This window comes from Anopheles coustani, chromosome 3 (genome assembly GCF_943734705.1).
Source record: "Anopheles coustani chromosome 3, idAnoCousDA_361_x.2, whole genome shotgun sequence".
Lineage (NCBI taxonomy): Eukaryota > Metazoa > Arthropoda > Insecta > Diptera > Culicidae > Anopheles > Anopheles coustani.
Window position 1 is genome coordinate 58,519,071 of NC_071288.1, and position 24,518 is coordinate 58,543,588.

The window sequence follows — 24,518 nt, forward strand, 5'->3', positions numbered from 1 at the left end:
TTGTTTATTCATGAGACACATCATGCAAGGGAAGGTAGCCGATGGTTTATGGCTTATACCTACTTATATTTCCATGTGTACATAAATAAGGTGTATTACTGCAACACAGAAAGAATAGAGGCCTATCAAACCACACGGCATAACATCTATCGAAAACTATTTATATCTTCCTACCGTTCGTATCCTCTCAACAATAGGTTTGGAGAAGACTTCCTTCAAGTTAGAAAAAATACAATTTACACAATTAAGTTTTTAATCATGAAAAATTACTGATGCATTTTTTGATGATCGTAAACGCGCCGTATAAATGTACCGTATAATTTCAAATGTCATTTGTGTAATTTAATAAAAGTGTGGTCACCAAACAATTCCGCATAGGAAGCGATATTTCTAACAATTTCCGAGAGCTTTTCAAACCTACCCCACAAAATAATCATTTTTTACTTAAAGATTGAACACGCTAACAAAAGCTGCCATTTTACGGGGCCGAATATCAATTAGCTAACATCCGGCACACTGCGCATAACGCATAATTTGCCATCGCATGAGTTCCGGTGGCAGCGAACCTGTGCTTGGCTCTGTACGTCTCTAAGCGGTCTCCTCACCATCATTTCGTTCTTTCGCCGACCCAAAACACATGAGTCAAACCTGAGCGCCTCCAATCACTAACCCCGACCAGGGCGATCCGTGCTGTAACCCGGCCGAACGGTCATCCGGCTAAGCCCGCCGGCCCGAACTGGCAACGACACCAACGGAAGCGGCCTCCTTTCGTCAAGGAACATAAACTTGCACAAAATATGACCGTGCGCTGGTACGTTCGTTATGATCGGGATCGTATTATAAATTTTCCGCCCCAACTGTGCCCCTAGACGACAGCGATAGACAGCCAATTGGCCACCGCTGCCGACGACAATGACTGCGAGGACAGCCGAAGGACACTAAGTCGCGACATTATGCGACTGCGACTTCATGCAAAATATCGAAGCAGCTTTTTTTTTCGTTTTATTTGCTTCTCTTCTTATTGCTCGCCTCTGTTCTACATCTATTTCTTCCAGCGTCAGCCAAACCGTTCAGTTTTGTGAACGACGAGAAATAGAATTGAAAAACAAAGTCGATTTTGCCCTTTTTTCGTTCTTATGTTTATGCACACTCGCTTCGGTGAGTTGGATGGAGCTGAAACAAGAAAATTTAGTAAAATTTTCTGCCATTTATCTTTCCACCATACACCTTTCCGCCATCTCATTTAGAAAAGTGGGCAACTCGTAGGACAATGTTTGAGGACATTATTGTATAACACAGTGAGTTTAAATGCATTGAATACAAGATATAACATAACTGACAATATTAATTTCCTTTACGGGAAAGATGTCAACCCTTGGGCCTGGTGTTGATGTATTTTAAAACAGTTTGGTATAAATTGACTTAAAACCGGAAACGAATTCATAAAAGCAGAAAAGCACATATTGTAACCAAGGTTATTAAGAATAATCAACGAGTCACTTGTCATTCAACTGCAACCGAAAATCTAATCTTACGCCTTCCATGTCAAATACGTCCACAAAAGCAACGCCATTTCGAGCATGATACCCACAAAATGTGAGCGGAAAAACAATCCTCGGATGAATAAAAAATGAACGTGACAAAAATGCAAAGCCCTTTTCCTATTGGCGAAGCAGCATGCCGCAGACAATGCGAATGCGACCAAAACTTCCTTGCCTTTCGACGAAAGATGCATCCGGAACGGCCACCAGCTGGCAGGTGGCAGTTCGTAAAGTTCGAGAAATTTTCCCATTCTATTTTCTGCATTTCCGTGGCAATTTTTTCGCCCACCCCCCGTCAGCGTTAGTAGTTTGCAAATAGTTGGAATTCCGGTGGCTTACCACTAGCAATTGACTGCTAGATGTGCATTTCGTGTCATCTTTTATCACCACCAGCGAGCGTCGCTTTATAATTGAGAACATTTGGCTTTCGCGCACGGTGTGTGGGTTTGTGACCGTATTTTCATTGCTTTGAACTTCGTGGAAATTTTCACTCGTACCCACACACACATACACACAAACACACAGGCGCACATATGTGCTTGGCTAGCATGGTTTTAGACTAGCATGGGCCAAAAGGAAACGGAAACGTCAGCAAAGCTCTCGAATGTAGGACAGAAAGATTGGGCGTTGGTCCAGAAATGGGCAAAAATATTTGTTCCTACAAACCTAGGTCTTGTGTGCTTGTTTTTGCGGCTAATGGGCCAAAATGTTATCGTCCACTGCTTGAATTCCTCGAAACGTTGCCAAAATAACTTTAACACATTATTGCGAACGCCCATCCTAGCCATAGCAGGCATTTGTAACATGCAGCCGTCATCCGAGGCAAACAATATTTTCAATTCGTTTTTGCTTGCAGAGGGGTTGAGTGCGGGTACGAGTGCCACACCCAAAACGAACAGAATGGAAGTGCAATCATAAAACAGGATCTGCCAATGGATGGCCGTAGTTTACATTGCTAACTGTGATGGCTTGCTACTAATGCTAGAACTAATCCGTCATTACAGACTCAATCCTACTGCTAAAGTTACGTTTTATGCACACAGACAAGCGCGAATACCCGAACATTTAGGTCAACACCACTATCCGTTTTAAAACTTTTCAATGGCAACATTTGCCATTGACGTTCGGACAGCTGGGCAGCGCTGGGCCGGAGTGCTGGGGCAGCTCTGGAAATACCACTAACCATTGCTGGCTCGGTGGCCTTGATGCTGGAAGAAACTCATGCTCTCGCAACTTCTCAACTGCTTCGACCATTCAGCCCAAATGGATGGCCCACTTCGGACGATTATGAGAAGCTGTTTGGCAAAGACGTTTTCCCTTTTCTCTTCTTTGAGCCTCTTTTTTAGTTTTGTCTGTTTTTCCTCCGTCGCTGTCGAACTATTAGCAATTTGGCGAAACTCTGAAAAGCTATCTAGTGAACCTACCCGGTGGCAGCACAACCCAGTTCGAGAAGCTACGTCCAAATCGGTCCGAAGGAGTCGACCATATCGGATGGTCGTCGATTTATTTTTCGATTTGCTACTTCACTTAATTGCAATTTTTACACATGTTTTGAGCTACATGTGTTCGTATCCAGAAGACTACTTCAACACCACGAAGCGTGGACAATATTTTGTAGAACTTAATCCTAATGTTTAAAATCAATCGAACTGTTCATTGCAACATAACATTCTGGGTAATATGTACCGGAGGTACACAGTACACATAATTTCCTAATGCTTTTCTAATTGGTTGCACAAATTTGCTTTTTTAAGAGCCACCATCGTAGCCAGTAAACGGTATCAAAAACTATCCCACACACTCTTATAACACTTTCATACTAACTAAACATTAAGGGAACAGTTGCCCTGTTATAGACTCAGGTTCCACCTGTCAGCCGTCGACTTAACACTATCCACTTATGCGTAGTTGCTCTGCTTTGCATATCAAGACGGATCAGAAATTCAGCTCGTGTGATAAGTTACGACCACTTAATGCCATAATCATCAGCAAAGTAGCTACTTCACAGCGAGTTGTTGCACTCGCAAATCTTGGCGCTCGCAAATGCTGAAATGGATCAGCCCGTTCCGTCCACAGCGCAGCACCCAAAACAGAACCGAAAAGGGGCACAGCTACGGAGTAGAAAATGGAAATCCACCGAAAAGTGCCACCCAAGTATGTCTGATACCAAATCTTTCGAAAACTTTATGATTATTGACACTTTATACCCACTCCACGATCATACTCCATTTGGCTTCAACGCTTTCACTCCCGGTAGATTGTTTTGCGCTCGAATTCATTCGTTACACTTGCTCCATTACAAACCGGCACCCTGCATCACCACCAGCACCACCACCACACACCGCTATTGGGTTCCTCACGTTTCCACGCTTCAGGCGTTGTGCGAAGTTTCGATTCCATTTTAATACGGTGCAGCCAAGCTCGCTTTCGTCAAACACCCAGCAACAATCTGCTCGCTTCGAATGTCACCGAAGACGATTTCACGGGGCAATGGGGAAGGATTCGTCTGACCTTTCCCTTGCGAACGAGAAGGATCATTCTCTATATCCCTCTCGCTTCGGTGCGTGGGAACGTTCCACCGTCGCCATCGACCACTTTTCTATTTATTCGCAAAGTATAAATTTGAATAAATGTGTTATAAATCAAAGATAAAAGCAAATGTAGTCGAACGGCAGCGTGGAAGTTGCGGCAACTGTTTCTTTTGACTTTCATTTTTCTTTTAAGTCTTCCGATTGGAGGAAACTTGCTTTCGAAGGAAGGAAAAAGGGTAGCAGTTTCATGTATCCGTAAATGCTTGTACGTGCTGCTACATTCTGCCAGCTTGTAGAATTGCTGCATCTGAGTGTACTTGTCCGCCGTGGAGCCGCCTGGTGAACGGTATAGAGCAGGGGTCGGCAAAGTCCGGCCCGCGGGCCAAATCCGGCCCGCCAGCTGATTTCATCCGGCCCGCGTGAAAATTTTGGTAACAATCAAAACCAACATCAATTGTGTTGTTTCTGTTTTTTGAACGAATGAACCAAATATTTTGATAACTTTACCGTTAGCCAAACGATTACCGATGCGCGGTGCTCGAACTTGGTAGAAGGTGACCAAAAGAATTCCCAAAAGACAGGCTACTCAACAAGAATCATTCAATACATGTTGAGCGAGAAACAAATATAAAAAGTGGGGCATAGCACTGGCGGGTTATTTCGGTTGGTAGAGTGAAATGGGATATGCTGTTCGCAAGTGGCGATCGGCGAAGTTGCTCAAAGCAAACTTCGACTCGTCCCCACATTCTCCATTTCTAGTGTTTAAGCCGCACACATCACGCTGTCTCTACATATCTCTCGCGTTCTACCAAGCTTTCGCTTTCTTCATTGCTTTTCACATTGTTTCGTGCATTTCGTGCTCGTTTTCGATAGCGATATCAGTCTGCGGTAGGTGCACTAACCGTGAAGGACATACCGTTTTACTCGCTGACTAGTTTGCTTGTACATTCCCGTTGTCGTGATCAAGTTGATAATTGACATACTATTCAAATTCACCAGCCTAACCATGTCCACGACACAGAAGAGAAGAAAAATTGATTTAGAAAATCGTGTTTTTAATCCAACATGGAATGTGCAGTATTTCGTGTCAGAATTCAACGGTAAAATAACGTGTTTGCTTTGCAACGACGTAATTGCAATATGCAAGGAATACAATATTCGACGCCATTACCAGACTAAACACGAATCAAAATATTCAAATCTCTCCGAAACTGAACGGGTGCAAAAATTTGAAGCTATGAATCGGGGTGTATCTGCACAACGTAATTTATTCGTTAATATCAAAAGTGAAAACGAATCAATAACTAAAACCAGCCTTAGAATAGCTCATTTAATAGCAAAACATGGCAAGCCCTTCACGGATAGCGAATTGATCAAATCATGTTTGGTAATGGCAGCAGAGGAATTATGCCCAGAGAAGAAAAAATTGTTTGAAACTATTCCACTTTCTGCTCGAACAACCGTCAGAAGAATAGAAGAAATAAGTAAAGATATCGGGGTACAATTAAAAGAAAAAGTGTCGAAATTTCATTGGTTTTCGTTGACTATCGACGAATCCACAGACGTTACTGATACTGCACAACTACTCATTTTTATTAGAGGAGTTGATAGTGAGTTTGAAATTACTGAAGAATTACTGTCTATGCAAAGTATCCATGATAGGACTACTGGTGAAAACATATTCAAGGAGGTTGAAATTTCTTTGAAAAATTTTAATTTGCAATGGGATAAGCTGAAGGCGGTAACAACGGACGGTGCTAAAAACATGTGTGGAACAGGGAAAGGCTTAATGGGACATATTTTTAACGCTTGTAAAGAGCTAAATTGTCCAAATCCTATAGCAATACACTGCATTATCCACCAGCAAGTTCTTTGTTCCAAAATTGCAAATGTCGTAAGTGTAGTTGAAGTAGTGTCTCCTATGGTGAACTTTATCCGTTCTCGGGGATTAAACCATCGCCAGTTTCGAGAATTCTTACGAGAAATTCAATCCGACTATACGGATATCCCATACCACACTGCTGTACGATGGCTTAGTAACGGAGAAGTTCTGCTTAGGTTTTTCAAATTAAGACAAGAAATAGCAGCTTTTTTAAAAGAAAAAAACTATCCACAACAAGCAGTACTATCAAATGAGGAATGGCTTTGGAAATTAGCGTTTGTCACCGATATCGTAGGTTATCTTAATAAGTTTAATTTGAAATTGCAAGGTGAAACAAAATTAATTTGTGAAATGTATTCGTTGGTAAAATCTTATAGGCAAAAATTTGAATTGTTCAAAATCCAAGTCGCATCAAATAATTTTGACCATTTCACCTGTTGCAAAACACTACAGGCTTCGTTAACTGCGCCTTTCCCTAATAATTTTGCCTCTGAAATTTTGATAGATCTTAGGGAACAATTACAACAGCGCTTTGCAGACGTGGATTCGAATTCAAAAAATCTTTTATGTTTTCAAAACCCCTTTAATTGTGTAGTGAACGAGGTTCCATCCGAATTACAATTAGAAATAATAGAATTACAAAACGATGAAACGCTCAAAAATAAGTTCAATAATATGGATCTTGTCAGTTTTTATAAAATGCAATAGTTCCTCTCCGAGACTCGTTGCGATCGGACGCACTTTTACCAAAACAGAGTGTTAAAAAAAAAAAGTGCAAAAGCAAGCCACATCATGGCTGCTTCGAGAAGCACCCTGCGGGTGGATTTCTCGAAGCTCCCCAAAAGGCCGTCCTTGATGGAGGCCACAACCCTCGCCATGACCAAGCTGGGTCTAAGCAGCTCTTCAATCGTTTCAATCCGGACGAAGCCGGCATCCCACTTCCTTCACATCCGAGTGAAAGACCAGAGCCTTGCTCTAAGAACCGTCGAGGAGAACGACGGCAAGCATTCTCTCGAATGCGACGGGAAGAAATTCCCGATCCCGATCGTAATGGTCGACAATTCCGTGGTCATCAAAATCCACGACCTGTCCGAGGACATCACGGACAGATGCATCACGGATTTCTTTGCTCGCTACGGAGAAGTCCGGTCAATCCGAGCCGGAGTATGGGCGAAGCCATACCCGTGTGCCGGAATCCCTGACGGATACCGCTACGTCACAGCGGTCTTGTCTAAGCCGGTGCCGTCATACGTCTCGATTGGAGGGGAAGAGACGCTGGTAACATACCGGGGACAGCAGCAAACGTGTCGAACATGCCGTCTTGCTGCACACCATGGGATGACCTGCACCCAAGGCAGGAAACTGGTGGCTCAGAAGACGAGCGTCAACGAGAGGCTGTCGTATGCCTCAGCGGTGCAGAATGGCACCGAAAACCCTGCTCCAGCAACAGTCCCCCGGGCGAGCACACAAACCGTCCGTGCACCGACCGACCCGGTGAGCACACCGACCGTTCCGGCAATCACAATGCTCATCCCATCGAGCACACCGATCATCCCGGCGCCCGCATCGACCGTCCCGGAGAGCGCACCGGCCGTCCGCGCACCGACAGTCCCGACGAGCACATCGACCGTCGCGGCGAGCACATCGACCGTCGCGGCGAGCGCACCGGCCGGTGCTTCGAGCCTGACAATAGGCGCACCAGCAACGATCATCCCGATGCAGGCCACTAGCGTTGCGGCTAGTACACGGACCGTCCCGGCAGTAGCATCTTTCATCCGGGCAAGTGCGTTGACCGTACCGGCAGCATCGACCAGCACCAAGATGGACAACGCCGGACTTCAGGTGGACGCCGATGCCTCATCGACGTTCAAAGCCCCTCGTGTCCCTTCACCTTCCGCTACACCTTCATCCCTTTCCTGGCAAACAGTGGCAGGTAAGAGAAAGACGGACGAACAGACGGACAGCGACGTGTCGTGCAAGTCTGGGGAGGAACCGATCAAGCGTAAGCCAGGTCGTCCTCCCAAAAAGACCAATGCCACGGCAGCGAAACCGACTGGGGTAATGGAAGTGGACGCACAGTAGTTTGGTGGAAATGGATGAGTTGATGACATCAGTGACGATCGCATCGATAAACATCAATGCGATATCCAATTCCACCAAACTAGATGCACTACGAACTTTCATACGCACTCTTGACACAGACATAATCTTCCTACAAGAAGTTTCTGTCAAAGACTTAGTGCTCCCTGGGTACAATGTTGTAACAAACATTGACCACACAAGGAGAGGTACAGCGATCGCCTTGCGGGTGAACCTAAAATTTTCTCACGTCGAGCGTAGCTTGGACTCACGTCTAATCTGCGTCCGGCTTGAGAATTCTTCCACGCTATGCAACATTTACGCTCCTTCGGGAAGTCAAAACAGAGCTGAGCGGGAACTCTTTTTCAACCGCTCGTTGGTGTACTACCTGCGGAATGCACCGGGACCGGTCATCCTTGCAGGGGATTTCAACTGCGTGCTGAAGTCCAAGGACGCCACGGGTATGGGGAATACGAGTCTCACTTTGCAAAACTTTGTTGACAGTATGCAGTTGTGTGACAGCTGGGAGGCTCTCAAAGGAAACTTTGTAGAGTTCTCTCACATCACACGTGGTTCGGGCTCTCGCATCGATCGCTGCTACGTCTCTAAGGACATGAAGGATCAACTGCGTGCAACAGACATGCACGTATTGTCCTTCTCGGACCATAAGGCGCTCACGGTGCGCATCTGCCTTCCAAACATACCTCGCATGCGGCAAAATGGATACTGGCAACTTCGGCCACATATCTTGACAGCCGAAAACATGGAGGAGTTTAGATGTAAGTGGAACTATTGGACAAAACAGCGAAGGAGCTTTGGCTCCTGGATGGAATGGTGGATTCATTTCGCCAAACCAAAAATAAAATCGTTCTTCCGATGGAAAACGAATGAAAAATACTCCATGTTCCGCTTGCAGCATAACATTCTCTATGCGAAGTTAGAGTCCTCATACGGTCGGTATCTTTCCAATCCGATCGAGTTGGTCAATATCAACCGTATAAAAGGAGAAATGCTACTCCTTCAGAGGCGTTTCTCCGAGGACTTTACAAGGATTAACGAAACAAGGGTGTGTGGGGAAAACCTCTCCACCTTTCAGCTTGAGAAACGAAGGCGGGAGCGCACCGTGATCACCAGACTTACGTGTGACAACAACGTTGTTTTGGACTCTCCAAAACAACTGGCAGACTATATACATACGTACTACAGGGAGTTATACACCGACGAGACAACAAACGTTGACGATACTTTTGCCTGTCATCGTGTAATCCCCGAAGATTGCGAAATCAACAACGATTGCATGGATGAGATCACCTACGGTGATGTCCTTCATGCAATTGAAAAATCGAAACCTCGAAAGTCTCCTGGGCCGGATGGAATTCCGATTGAATTTTATCAGCGAACGTTTGGGATAATTTGGAGAGAAATCATATTGATTCTCAACGATGCTCTCAACGGTCGTTTCCCGGCGGCCTTTGTCGATGGGGTCATAGTGCTTGCGAGGAAAAGGGGAGATGGGTGCACACTATCTTCGTACCGTCCGATCTCTCTGCTTAACACTGACTACAAGCTGCTTTCCAGAATTCTGAAGCAGCGGCTCGAGAGGATTATTGCTAGGTGGCAAATCATTTCACCGTCGCAGAAGTGTAGCAATAAACCCTGCAATATCTTCCAAGCTGTGCTCTCTGTTAAGGAGAGAATATTCGAACTCAAACGGAAGAAGAAGTGTGCAAAACTCGTCTCTTTCGATCTCTCGCAGGCGTTTGACCGTGTTGACAGGGGCTTCCTGTTTGGAACGATGGATTCATTAGGGTTTAATCCCGCACTAGTGCGGCTTTTGAGGAAAATTGGTGAGCAGTCTTCGTCCCGTGTCATTGTAAATGGATCCCTATCACCTGCCTTTCCCATCCAACGTTCCGTGCGACAAGGAGATCCCTTGTCAATGCACCTGTTCATCCTCTACCTTCACCCCCTCATCAAGAGACTCGAAGATATATGCTGCGATCAGGACGACCTGATCAACGCGTATGCTGACGACGTCTCCGTGGTGAGTACTTCCCCTTCCACAATCGAGCGGGTGAGAGCAGCAATTGAGGCCTTTGGAGTCACTTCTGGAGCGAGGTTAAACGTCCTTAAAACCACGGCTCTGGACATCGGAATGGTGACAACCGAGAACAGAATCAACCTGCCATGGCTGCACACCGTAGAACGGCTCCGTTTACTTGGAATTCTGTTCTCTAACAGTATCCGGGAAACAGCGGGCCACAATTGGGATACTGTTATCAATCACTTTCGTCAGTTGGTATGGCTGCACAGGGTGAGAGATCTAAACCTGGTGCAAAAGGTAACGCTGCTCAACTCATTCTTGCTCCCTAAGCTATGGTTTGTTGCGTCAGTCTGTGGCCCTCGCGCAATGGACATAGCCAAGGTGACAAGTTTGATCGGGTCTCTCCTCTGGAACGGATCTGGGGGTATACGTGTCTCGCTCCAGCAGCTGGCCCTGCCACGAGACCGTGGTGGCTTAAACCTACACATCCCAGCCGTGATGACAGCAGCCCTACTCACAAACCGCTATGTTGCAGAACATCAGAGCCTCTCATTTGGAGCCCAACACATCTTGTGTGCGGGAAACCCCCCAGATATTACATTGATACCGTCTACGTATCCGTGCCTTCGCAGTGTTGTCCAGCAACTGGCGTACACTCCATGTACGGTAAAAACACAGCTATCCACCAAGGCCCTCCGCAGGTTGCAAGTGAACAGACTACCCCCAGCCAAGATTCAGTCCCATCCGAAGGCAACCTGGAAAAAGGTGTGGAACAACATCCACCGAAGCAAACTAACAGCGGAGCAAAGATCCACCTTATATTTGCTTGCGAATGGCAAGATCCCGCACGGAGAGCTGCTTATGCGTATGGGACGCACGTCTTCGGCTTCCTGCATGTTCTGTGTTGAGTGTGACACCCTGGAACACATGTTCACCTCCTGCACTCGCGTTATTGCCGCCTGGGACCTGCTGCAGCAGTGCATCAGGAATGAAGCTCCAGGGTGTCAGTCGTCCTTCGAGTGTCTCCGATTCCCAGTGCTTGGGAATATAAGCATTGCGCAGCGGAAGGTTGTCCTTCGTTTGTTTGCAAACTACATCATCCACATCATTGGAAACAATGATGCTGCGATCGATGTAAATGTCCTTAAGTGTGCACTGTATTTGTGATTATAGAGTATAAGAAAGTTTTGTTTGTACACCTTATCTATTTATAAAATAAATAGTTTATATTTTACAAAAAAAAAAAAATGCTTCCGGAAGCGGAATATAGTAACCTCAAATCATTTGGAAGATCTTTCATATCTATTTTTGGTAGTACATATTTATGTGAAAAAACTTTTTCAAAAATGAACTATGTAAAATCACATTACAGATCATCACTAACCGACGATCATTTACAATCCGTTTTAATTGCAGGATGTACGCAATTAGACCCTCGTTTTGATAGAATAATTTCAGGTCAGAAATAAAAACCTATGAACTTCTGAAATATCTTCATTGTTTATTGTTTTATTTTAAGATTCGCTTGCAAAAATGTATAAGTATGACTTTATTCGCTACATCACCTTATTTAAGATATTTGTTTGGTGAATATGGCCCGCAGAGTCAGGCTTATTTTTCTTGTCTGGCCCTTTTAGTTAAAACTGTGCCGACCCCTGGTATAGAGCAAGGGTCGAACATGCTTCTCTTATGATGCTAATATTTGCCCCCAGCTAGATTCACAGGCAATTGTCAAATTGGTCGATTTTCAAGCTGACACTATACTTATGTTCGTTATGAAGGTTATGCTTCATCATTTATTCCAACACTTGAGAAAAAGTGTTGACATTATGTTGCATAATTTGATTGATTATACAATTATGACACAAGTGGCTATCAACTACAATACGAAATACTGTAAATAAATGTAAATGTTAGCACCTTTAATTTTAATTATGCTTGCTATATGACTACTCACTGAAACCAAAATTTTACTCATAAAAACGGGCATGAACGCCTTTTGAATGTTTGATATGTCGCTTATAGCACTCGAATTTTATCTCACATGGCTACGACCTCCGTATAGCATGATTCGGTAGGAATTGAAATTTCAACAGACATTTGCCTGCAATGGCAACAGATACCATCACAAAAAGAATTTGTGTCGACAGTTCCTCGTCGGCGTGCAGCGGCTATGATTATGAATATTCTCTCGTTGTATAACCCCGCCAAGCCGGCCCACCCGATCGCGATATTCCGTCTTGTTGGGGGCACTTTTTTCCCAGTCCATCTCCGGCCAGTGTCCGGAGGAAATGTAGCTTTTGGGAATGTTTGATATGGAATACACGCACCCATACGTTGGCGGTCGTTTCTGGTTCGAACTTGAAGCCTGTTCCTGGGGACAAAGTTGACAAGAACATGGACCACCATCTGCGATAGGTTTCCCGCTGCATGGCGGTACACCGTTGCATTCTCGCTGAAAATATTTCCAATCTGGCCAGCGGGGAGATTCTGACACGCCGCTCGCTGGACAGGATGGCTGTTCTGGTAAACGATCGAAGGCCAGCTGATAGCTCGATATCAGCGGTGAACCGCCGGCACGTTCCTGCCACGGACGCTCCGCGTCAATTTCCGCGTACAGTTCTGGGTGAGTTTTGGCGAGATTTTTGCGGAAACGATTCGTGCACCATTGTGGAAAATCTTTTCGTTTGACTTCCGACTCTATGTCGATGTTTTTCTTTCCATCTACCCCCGTTCCAACTGCAACCGTACATGGTATAGGAGGTGAAAAACAGCTTTCCGGAAGATTAGCATCCATCTTGTGCAGCAAGGCCAAGCGCCTGTTATCCAAACGGTTTTTGTAGTCCTGGCTGTACGTGGTTTCAAATGCACAATCCATTTGAGCCCAGACACGGTGCACAGAAAATTTGAAATCCAATTCCTAATGGCCGCACGCACTCGACAAAACCTTTTCAATGTATCTGTCAACGAAATGTTCCACACGAAAAGACTCAATCACAGAGCAATGGGTTCTTTGATATCGCTTTGTCTTCATTATAAACCAGTTTATTGTTTTTTGACGCACTTTCCATTTGGAAACCGTTTGGAGTTTGAATACTTTTTTGGATCAAACTATACCACCTAATGTGAACCGCATTTGCTTTAAATCGATTAGTGTCGATAAAGTGGAGTGACCCATCGTTTTTTGCAGCTGCGCGATTTGGCACCACAATAAATTAATTTAAAAAAATACGTATCAAAATTTTCCCAACTGTAAGGCTTGTAAATGGAAGCCTAATGCTCATTTAACGTTAATTTATTTTGAAATTTATATTAAACAAACAACAGTCAACTTTAACTAATATGTGAAATGCTAAAAGAAAATATAGTCCATTTAAGAAGTTGTACAGCAGTCAGCTACAACATTTTTACTATTTAATAATAGTATTGAGAATTATTTATCGTGCATCAAACCCATACCTTGGGCAACTCTGCCTATATAAATTTAGCCTTTTTTATGTGTTAGGTCTGGCTGCCGTATCCCAAATATGTTTTTCAAAAACTTCCACAAGTAGGTACTCGAATCAATGGTTTTACTTTCAACCTATTATTTTTTCCCAGAATTATTACCAGTTACATGTTGTTGTTTTGGAGAATGTAATGTTATGTTCAATGGAATTAGTTATCGTGCCTCACTCTCGTGGAGAATGTAATGTAATGTTGAATGGTCTTCGGAAAGACGATAATTTCATACTCTCCATTATTTGAACGTTTACACATTGGAAGCGAATAGCGTCATTCACAGCAAAGCTATTTAACAATCGAATCGTTTTCACCATTCTATATCTCTCGAGCTCCAGCAGAGGGTGTTGCTGCTACTCAATTTCAAAAGATCCCCAAATACAACAGCATAATTTTCCTCTCGATTGCATTCATTTCTACAGCCTAAACCCCTCGCAGGACGACCTACATTTCACTGGTGACGAGAAAGTAATAAAAGGTCTTTGGCTAAAATACGGCTGATGGGTTGAAACGTTCTTCTATTCCGTACCGAAATGTGGCCCCTTCTTCAGCTAAAGCTTGGTCGATTTATGCAGGAAGCAAAAACACTGTTTTGTTTCCTCTTCCGTCCCCGGCATCAGGCAAAAACCAACGTCACTTCCCGTACCACTGTGTCATTCGCTTCACTATGAAAGCATTTCCACGCTTCTGGATTTCCCGCATTTGACGGTGGTTGTGGTTGGCATGATTATTTCCGACACAAGCAACCATTCCGCGGCGTGAAAAGTAACATTCTGGCCATGCTTCCGGTTTGGCGTTTCCGTTTTCCGTTTCGCCTTAATGTAACAAAACACGGGTCGCATGCATTGATGGGGACTTTGTTTGATAGTAATACCGAGCGATTTTGAACAGTTTTCGTCCTCCACTCCCGTCCCGTTCTGTTGAAGCATAATTTATTTTTATCCATTTGCATTACATTGGTTGTTGTTCTGGGAAATGACATGTTCGTCGTTGGTTATTTAAATTCATTACACTTCCGGTTGCCTGACTAATAGAATGAAATCACAAGCAGATCAATATTTTGCTCTCACAATTTCCATTGAAATCCATATCAAAATAATATTTTGCTCGCGAGGTTTCATAAGAAAAAAACATTAATGTTGACCTACTCTTTACTACTCAAAATTTATGAAGTTACCGTAGAAGCACCATTCTTGGCGCGGGTCCAAACTTGGCGCACTTTCTAATATTTTCTTCGATATTAGACTATTTCCAAAACATTTCAGCCTAAAATATGTAGTCAAATATTTGTTTATGTTTGTACAACACATCCGCCACAAAACATGTTATTGGTTTTTGGTTATTGAATGTATATTTAATTAAAAGAAAAATTCCATTCCACAAGTGCGCCATTTATTACCCGCGTTAGCAACGCTGCTAAGGAGATGGTGAAACTGTTTCCAATCATTTATCCGCAAAGGAAAAATTATTAGGGATTTTTTTTTATCAGAAACTGTTAAAACGTAAGTATTTCCAATGAATCGTGGTTAGATTCGGCGCTTTTTGAGATTTTATACCAATTTTGAAGCGAAAATATTTTGCGCCAAGTTTGGCTCACAGTGTTCCTAATTATTCACCTTGGAGAATATGACTGTTCACACTGATAGATATTTTTGAATCATAGAAGGCTTTGATGAATGAGATTATAAAAGTTTGCGATGAGATAGTTTTATTTTCACGAGAGAAGCCAAAGTCCGCGGCAAAAAAAGCTAAATTGTTTTTTAAATGGATGTTGAAAAGTGTTTCTTTTGTTTTAAGTTGAATTTTGAATAAAGCTGTTGAATTCAATGAACTACATCCATTTTGTTTTAAGTGCGCCAAATTAGGAACACATCGCGCCAAGTAAGGAACATTGCAAAAACCATGCGCCAAGTTAGGAACATAATGTGCCACACCAAGGGCTTCTGAATCTTGAAGAAATATTAATTTAAGAGTTTCTCACTTATTTTACTTGTATTCTATGGTAGTTAGGCTAGCACTGTGCAAAACGTAGTATGATTTGACCGAACATTGATTTGGTTATTCAACTTTTTATGCAAAATTTCCTTAACTGCGCCAAATATGGTACATCTACGGTACTTAAATTTACGCAGCTACCCACGAAACTACTAGCCTTATTCAAAATACGTAACGCAACTGTATTAATACTCATTGTTTTTATATTGTTAGTTATCAAAGTACGAAATCAACTTGTTAAAACCTTTGAGGTTATACTGTTAGGATAAGAAAATTATACTTATATAGTGGGTTCAGATATATGTTACCATTCAGTTAAAACAAAGCATGACCTTGAGAAACGTAAAAGGAGGAACCAAGCAAAGCCCTAACCTTTCCTGTTGACATTTAATTGAAAATTATCTCCCTCACAAATCTTCGGCAATTAATTCAACAAAGTTCAGTCTTCATTAGGCACCTGGTGTATACAGGCTGGCTTTTCAATTTCCATTTCGAGCCGGTTTGGAAAGCCCGGTTTCACACTTCAGGCAATGTCCTGAACTGGGTCTCGCTGGGACGAAGCGCTACCCATCGAGTGAAAGGGTCCGCAAGCCCGCACCTTATGGTTCAAGTACTGCAGCCATTTCTCAAGTAAGTGTTTCGGTGAACGATTGTCAAAAATTACTAGGCTTGCCCATGGTATCATTCCTACTTTTGGACAACAGGTGAATCAACATTAGGGCGTGTGGACGGTGGCACAAATGCGCGGTCAACAGTGAGGAAAGGTAGTACCGTTGTCATTTGCAAACGACGCTACCCCTCGCCAGGCCAGCTTCTATCTTTTGATCCCTCGCAGTTCCATGAACCGTAAGCAAGGACGCCCGAGCCGGCAAGCTGAAGGTGATGATTTACGGCCGAAAACAACAAAAAATGAAGACCCCTTAGACCCGGTAAAACTGTCACCCCGGAATGATTCACAACCACTTTCCGGCCCGGGTTCGTTTCCAGACATAATGAGGCAAATTAAGATAACTGCGAAACGCAGCGGTTGACTACATCGTTCCATCTGTCAAAGAGGCAAAGCCCATCGCTCCGAGTCGGGTTGGAAGGAAACGAACTTTCGTGTTTCTTTCCCTACCGTCCAGTGAATGGGTGGACACCTGAAATGATAGCTAAATGAGGGCGTTGGCAACTTACTTGTAACCACGGTGCTGCCGAGTGTCTGGTGAATTAATGGCCAACGCCGTAGTACATAGCGGTCCACTATCCGGGGGAAATAACTGATAACAAAATCTTACATCCTGAGCACTCCGGATTCATTTGCTCGGTTTTTGGATCCTCTTGCTTGTTCTGTTCCGTCTTTTTATTACGTCTTCGAAACTGCGTGGAGGGCTGTGGGGGACTTTTTTCCAGTAGCCGTGTACATTCATTTACGATTTTTGCGGGAAATACTTAAAGTAGTTCGTTTATTCATCGCTCTTGATATCATTCTGCGTTTCCGCTCTCGCAGCCACGAGCGGGAAAGTGGACTCGAAAACACCAACGCCAACCATGAAATTCATTCCAGTTTGGTCGAAGAAACGGTAACTTTATGATTGTGCCCGGATATAAATTATAATAATTTCTTGCTAGTTAGCTTTCGGGATTGCGATTTTATTTCTTTTTGCACTGGCGTGGCGTCCATGCCAGGGAGAGATTTCGAGCACTTTTGCGAGACGAAGTGTTGCTCCTGTTAGAGCTTCAATTTTCCAAGAATCCACTACTCCTCCGAAGACCAGCTGTTATCATGATGTTTTTTACCTTGGCTTGACTGTGTTCTTTTTTCAGTACAAAAACTGTTTTGAGAATGAACAGATTGGAAAAGCTTTTAAGCTGTCTCAGAGACGCAATAAATTTCTTGACTCAGTGCCCTTCAGTTTTCTTTGAACTAAACTTTATTTTATTTACATCTCTTGAATGTAGTGCATACCTCGTCACTTAAACTATGATTTTAAAGAGCGCAGCACGTTGATCGTACTTGTTCAAAGCAGGGTATGATATAGATGAAAATATCGTCATTTAGTTTAATGATGACGATATGATACTTCATGTTCGTGTTATTCAGCACCTAAAATCGAAATTAATTTAGTATATTTAAGCAGTCTCAAACAAACCAAGCAACGACCACTGAGCTGTTTGACCCTCTGAACAATCAACCTATACAGTTTGGGTTTGTTCATCAATTTGGACAAGTTAGCATATCTTGACTTAACGCACCGAAGAAAATTTGATTCACGTTAATCCAGCAGGTTTGACTCGATGCCTGCCAGAAAGCTCCCAATACGGGCCATAAATTTTGTCATTACAATGGCTTCTTTATCGACACGTTTGGCTTCCAGGATTAAACATATTTTTAGGCATCCCTCTATTAAGCATACCTGATTAGAATGTACCACGATTTTCTTCCAATATTCTACACAGTCACCGTTTTTTTAACTATCACAGATATTATACTCACAAAATGTACAATAAAAACGAGCGAATAATCAAGACTTTCGAAAATGTTCAATTAAAATCAATCTTCTCATCGTTTGATTCACTCTTGTGTGCTTTGCAAGAAAGTATGCTAAACCTCAAACTCTAACCTTTGTTGTAACCTTGAATTTTAATCATATTCAGTTCTCTCCCACAGCGTGTATTGAGATATTAGCTTACTTTGGAACTAACATGTCTATCATCTATCATCAAAAATCAATCAAATCTATCTATCAACAAAAATCACTCTCTTTGGACCACCCTGACCAAACTCTTTGCTTTATAGCTAAATAATTCTTTTCAGTTTATGAAAATAATGAATGAATTACTTTCAACTGCCTCCTTTTTCTATTTATTCGATGCATAGAGTGTTGCGAAGCCTGAAAACTTACTCAAAATCACTGTATTTTAGCAGAAAGAAAAATTTCAATTGACAGTTGAAGTAAAGAAATTAATTTCACTTCATCTCGGCTACATGAAACATAAAGCCCAACAAATTGCACTTCTTTCTACACAAGTTCTGTATGGACCAGTAAAATTCATCACCGATCTTCAATAAGGCGAGTTTGAAGCACCGGCACTGCGAGACCAGAGAAATGAAAAGCCATAAATACGAGTCGTTTTTTTTCATAATGTAGAACAAACCTGGTAAAATATCATTACTTTAGAAAACACATAAAATATGATTTTATGACTGCAATTGAATTTTGATAACCATAGTCAGCGTTTTTACGACCGCTCGCCGTCACTCAATGGCACGCCTGGAAATGTGATGGAAAACCTTGCACACCGTAGTCTGCATTTGGGCTTAGTTCTCTTGTTCTGGTGATTGCCGGCACAACACACTTCTCCCTGCCTAGCTCACTTAGCATCCTCCGCTGTGATCTGTCATTATTTTTTCTCTTCCGTTGATTTTTTCATGGATTTCCGAAATATTCCACATTTTATTGCAGTTCTCCGGCGTCCGAGGAGCGATTAACACCTCACCGATCGAATTGATTCAATGCTTGGTGGCGTGATGACAAAAAACGAACCACTCAAACGTGCCTTTGAACTTTCTATGCCTTCCGTCGTAAAAAAGGAAATCCTTGAGCTATTTGTTATTTTTTATCAAACCGAAGGTCACTTCCAAGGAAAACACGAGTAGAAATAAATCCAATCGGAAGCAATCAATTGGAAAATTGGTCATAAAAAAAGCAAAACAGACCTATGTTTTCATCCCTATTTTGAATGTTGGTGTCTGGATAGGGTTTCAACAAAGAGAGCAAGAATAAATAAATAAATGGTCAAATTAGCGCCCCGATGAAGAAGCAATATTTTTTATTGCTTTCTACATTTTTCCTTTGGTAGAACCGTTAAAATGGAGACGTGTACTATGAATTGCGGACTGTGATTAAAATACACCCGTACGAAATGCTTCCATGTTTAATGATAAATACCAAAACACAGGGTGATTTCTGGAAGTATGAAAACGATAAAAGAAAATGCTCAAGTTACATTCAAACATTGCTATTAAAATTGTACAATTTTCAATAAAACCTCATCCCAACCCTCTTTCTGAAAAATAAATAAACCCTCATGTAGTTCACGTACCTCATCCTATGTATACTGAAGTAAAATCCGCAATGCGTTGCTAAGAATTCAGAATTCCAAAGAGTTCACTACATTGCCCACAGAAAAAACAATGGGTGCAAGCTGTTGGTATAGTCTCCTACTATTTTCCAGTCTGTACAGTGAACAGAAGCGAAAACACATTCCCAAGGAATCGAGAATGGTTGTAATAAAATTGTAGTAATTTACTAAGCTGTAAACATTCCAATCGTTGCTTGATGTTACGTAATTGAAAACCAATGTAAAGACCAGGATTATGGAGTTCAAACCAACATTACTCTCACTTGTCAGTAGGTCATGTTATCCTTTGCATTTCATCACAATCCTTATTGCTTGTGCATTTGATTCCACCTAACAATCCCTCTTATCAATGTTTCTCTAGTTTTACACGAACACAATCTCTATCAACCCCCGATGTTGCCAATCTGACGTTCGTTCCCATCTTCCGATCGCCCTCCGTCAACGGGCTTAGGCTTGGCTTCCCATACGATTCTCGTACACTTCGGATGTAATATTTCAACGAATAACAAGAAAAACCCATCCTCTGCCGGGAACTCTAAGACGATCACGATTGACCACACTGACGTCCAACATAACTACATGCCGTCTCCCGTGAACCCTACAAATCCGCCCATATATTACCTTACTTTCCATGCACCGGCCGAATTTCTCCCTCCCGTCGATTGCCGGCCCATTTGCTGATCATAAAACCTTCCGTCTCACCGAGTGTCGTGTGGAAATGTCTTCCCATCCCTGCGTTCGAACTTTTAAATCTCTTATAAGACCTCTCAACTCCCCCACGAAACTATTCCTAAGCCGGCATCGGAAAAGGCACACCGTGGCGGTGGCGTAGAGGGATGGAGTGCACTATTTCTGCCAGATGGATACCTATCCAAGTAATGGCCGGCCTGCTAAGCTTCTTTCATCCATCGATTGTCCTAGTTGCTGGAGTCTGGCGACGCTGTCAACGCATTGCATGCCGATGTCCTAGAGCCATGCCCCGGGGGTGGCATGGGACGTTTCTTATTCCGGGTATCCTTTTCCTTTTGCATCGTGCGGAAAGCAAAAGGACAAACGGAAGGAAGCTATCAATGATGGCAGCTACCGCTTTGCCGTCTGCTAACGACCCAGAAAATGGATCTCAAGACAGAAGATGTAGGAACGCCCTGTAGAAGCGGCAAAGGGTGAAGTCGGGCAGTGGGGAATAGGAGCAGAAAAAATACCAACAAATCAAGGCAAAGTAAAGTCTCCCCTACTGCCCTTCCCACCGAATGGCTGCCCAGCAAGACGCTGTCGAGGAAATCCGAAAGGATTCGAAACTTGATAACTTACCGAGGATTCCAACTAAACTGGACCCGTGTTGGACGGCGATGCTCCTGATGCTGCTGCTGCAAAAACCGATCCACCAACACGACACGAAACACGATATACCATCGATCCACCGATTTCGATCGAGACGAGAGAGAGAGTAAACTTGATTTGTGGAATGCTAGTACACTTTGTAAATCAAATTTATTGCATGCCATTTATTTGCTCCCACCGAAACCACTCCGATTCGGCCTTGGCGAACCACTCAGCTCGTACCCGGTGAGGATCCCACAAACATTTGCTGCCATTTTCGGTACGGGCACCCCTGCATCGGCCACACATATCGGCTTCGACCGTATCTGGTCCGTAAAACCATTTCGGAAGTGACAGGGAAGTAAATCGGTTCTTTTCCTCCTAATTTTAGACCCTCGCCGGTAATAGTTTACCGAACTATTTATTCCGGCTACTTCGCTAGGCCCGAAACAAGTGTGTGTAAACAAGCGAAACTTGAAACCGGGGCCCGCACTCGTCGCGTAAGCCAACGCTAGAACGTGGAGTCACGCTGCTTCGGCCGGCACACTAGATGGCGTATGTAGAGCAAGCTCATTCATCTTGGCACTCTCGGAAGCGCCAGCCGAGAATCCACTTATCGGCGCATGTTTGCGCACAGGGATATCGCTCGGCAAGGCCCCGTGACTATTGCGCGCTGGCCGGGCGAGAAGTTGTTTGTCCTGCCGCTTGGAAAGCACTACAAGATGCGAGAGCCATTACAGCTGAATGATGAAAGTTTTGTTCATTGATCACATTAATAATTACCGCCCGATGGGTGCGAATCGACCGTATAAGCGTGCGAAGTCCTTCCCACGCACGAGCAGCATCGTGCGGAGTTTGGTGGAATCAATCCTACGGATGGGTTTCCGTGCCTTGTTTCTCCGGATGTTCTTCCGTTATTACAGCTTATTTCTCGCTCGTCGGCCTTACGCAGCACGAATGTTAATCAAATTAATCATAGCGAGCAAAGTTGGGCTTATTTAGCACGAATAAAGTATTTTCTTGGTGGCGAAGCTTCGACAAGTGAGATGATAAAAGAAGCCTTGCACACTAGCGGATGCTCCTACAAATTAAGTTCATCAAAGGACGACCAACTTTTCTAAACAAATTGTACATTTTGTCAACCCCGACAGCGTTGGAAACACGAGACCCTTACGAGACTTTTTGAAGAAAAATTTGTTCCAAACGATCGTAAATCAAACCTTTTGATACACAATTTCTGCAAGACGTTGCCGGTGTAATAGTGCAATAGACGAACTTTTCCTCATGGGAAGAGCAATTTCTAGGACATGTAATCGCGCGAAACGATTCATTTAGAGAGAGTTCCACGACCACCGGCGAATAGCATTCAATGAACTGCAGCTCTAAAGACAACGCGAGCACACTCCAAACTTTTACCCCGCTTTCCAGCCCTCTGACTGAAGTGCATCCGAGTGCCGCTTAAGTGGCGTGCGGGTGTGTGTGTGTGTGTGTGTGTATGTGACCAGACGCCAGGGAGTCCTGTTGTGCTTTGTTCTTCACGGGAACTAATCAGCGTAGAACAATTTCACAAATCCCAGCCCATACCATACGCATTTGGTAAAAGTTGCATAATTACATTGCAAACTTGCGACAACAACAAACACACACACTCAACCACGCTATTTTGTCGGCCACGAAGAAAGTTTCCTTCAAGGAGCATATTCGGCGGCAGGGTACAAACAACTACAACCCCTTTCACGTCTTTTGCCATTTTTGGGAAGCGCTCGAAATAAAAACAAAAACAACCCCTACGGTAAGCTGCGAAAGTTCGAACGGTTGCCTTTTCCGCGCGACGAACACACTTGGGCTTAGGGCCACTCCACATCGCGCCAGTGACGACCACCGACATGCCTCTTCGTTCTGATTACGGAACCCGCTCGTAAACACGACGATGATGAGCTCGATAACAGTGTGCGACCAATTTTGTTCACGCGCGCGAGCATGATTATTAAACTTTTCATTATGAGCTCATTTTTATGCACTCATCATCTCACTTCCGTACATTTCACATCCTTTGCCAAGACGGTGCGCAGGATTCGGCAAGGATACGGGGTTCCGGGCTGGGAGCTGTTCAAAATGGTAGTTTTACCTCTCGTGTGCTATCCATAAATAACAAGCCAGCCCGACGAGGATGCAATTTTTTCGCCCGGGTTCACTTGCTCCTTTCGTCATCGACGCAGGAGACCCTCGAACACTGTGGCGTCCCCGGTCGGTGTACGGTGGAAGCATAAATTTACATACTAATCCCCCGCGGAGAGCAAACTTCGCCCGCTTTTTGCTGCACGGATTGTCAATCGAGCGAGTTTCCATGCGACCGCTCCATGCTTTCCGATTGCTGCATCGCCTCGCGCATGGGACCGACTTCCGGTGCGCCCTTCGCAAGTGAGCCAGCGTCAGAAGTTCGAAGCCTAGTTCTTTGTCGGTTTACCGTTGCCACACGGCGCATTCTTAAGCATGTGGTTGCGAGGTGCCGACATCGCCTTGACGCTTTACCTAGCACACAAACGCACACACACACACGCCCTCGTATTAACCTGCAAAGGCGAGGTACAGCGTATAATAGCTCTAGGCGCTGCATCCTGAAACCAATTAACGGCATTTTTTTTTCTCGCACAAATGCGTCGAGCCTGAACGTGTAATTAAATACTAGAGATGCTTGCCCGGTGAAGAATGCATACATGCACGAGTGTTACGGTGCGGGAGTAAAACGAGTGTCATTAGTGATTTTAAAGATTTGTTCCATTGTCCGTTCAATAGGATTGCGCACTCCTGTCTTTAATAGCCGTTCAATGGAGGCGCATGGTCTTTCAATGGAAAGAAAAAATTCAGTTATTAACAGCAAGTTATGGCCCACCTTCACAACAGAAAACACGTTATACATTCCTAATGCACAGAATTTCTGGGCAATGTTGAAAAATGAAATTCTTTTCTCTCGAAATTTAGCTGGCTTGGAATCCTTATTTTATCCTTTGAATAATGGGGATAATTCTTGGTAACAATTTTAATTCAAATACATAGATTACCTCAAAGGCTGTACATTAAAGAACTTACTAAACTCACTCTCTCATTGAAGAACTAAAGGGCATTGAAGAACGATGATGATCGAAGACGCAGATCATTCTGATCATAACGTGTCCGACGAGTAGGACAATAGTTATACTTGGGAGTTGTACTCAAATATAAAATTGATAAATATAAACAAACAAAGCTGTTTAGAACACTTTGCTTCTAACGCCACCTATCAATTCGGCTACGAACAGACAACCCGATGGAAAATGATAAGACAAAAGGGAACTTCATCGATCACCTGACGGGTCGACTGAAATCCTTGGCGTCGGTTTCGCTACTGGAAGGCTTGAAATAGGGCTAGTTTGCGCAATGACAGCGTTGTGCAAAAAGTAACGTGTGAATTAAGATTAATTATTTGGTTCTGCATGACGTAGCGGTTCCTAATTAATTTC

The 24,518-nt window shown here is 43.6% G+C and overlaps 2 protein-coding genes across 2 annotated transcripts in view; one reads left to right on the plus strand and one right to left on the minus strand.

Moving 5' to 3' along the window:
• Positions 1-24,518, plus strand: part of LOC131263704 (uncharacterized) — a 52,602-nt gene that overhangs the window by 17,439 nt on the left and 10,645 nt on the right. The gene's annotated exons all lie outside the window — the stretch shown is intronic.
• On the minus strand, positions 12,203-12,955 carry LOC131259182 (uncharacterized). Its single transcript, XM_058260620.1, has one exon. It carries the CDS (start codon positions 12,953-12,955, stop codon positions 12,203-12,205), a length of 753 nt encoding a protein of 250 aa, XP_058116603.1.

What these genes read in the sequence shown, in the direction of transcription:
- LOC131259182 (XM_058260620.1), bottom strand. Translation starts at nt 12,955, where the DNA reads ATGGATTGTGCATTTGAAACCACGTACAGCCAGGACTACAAAAACCGT.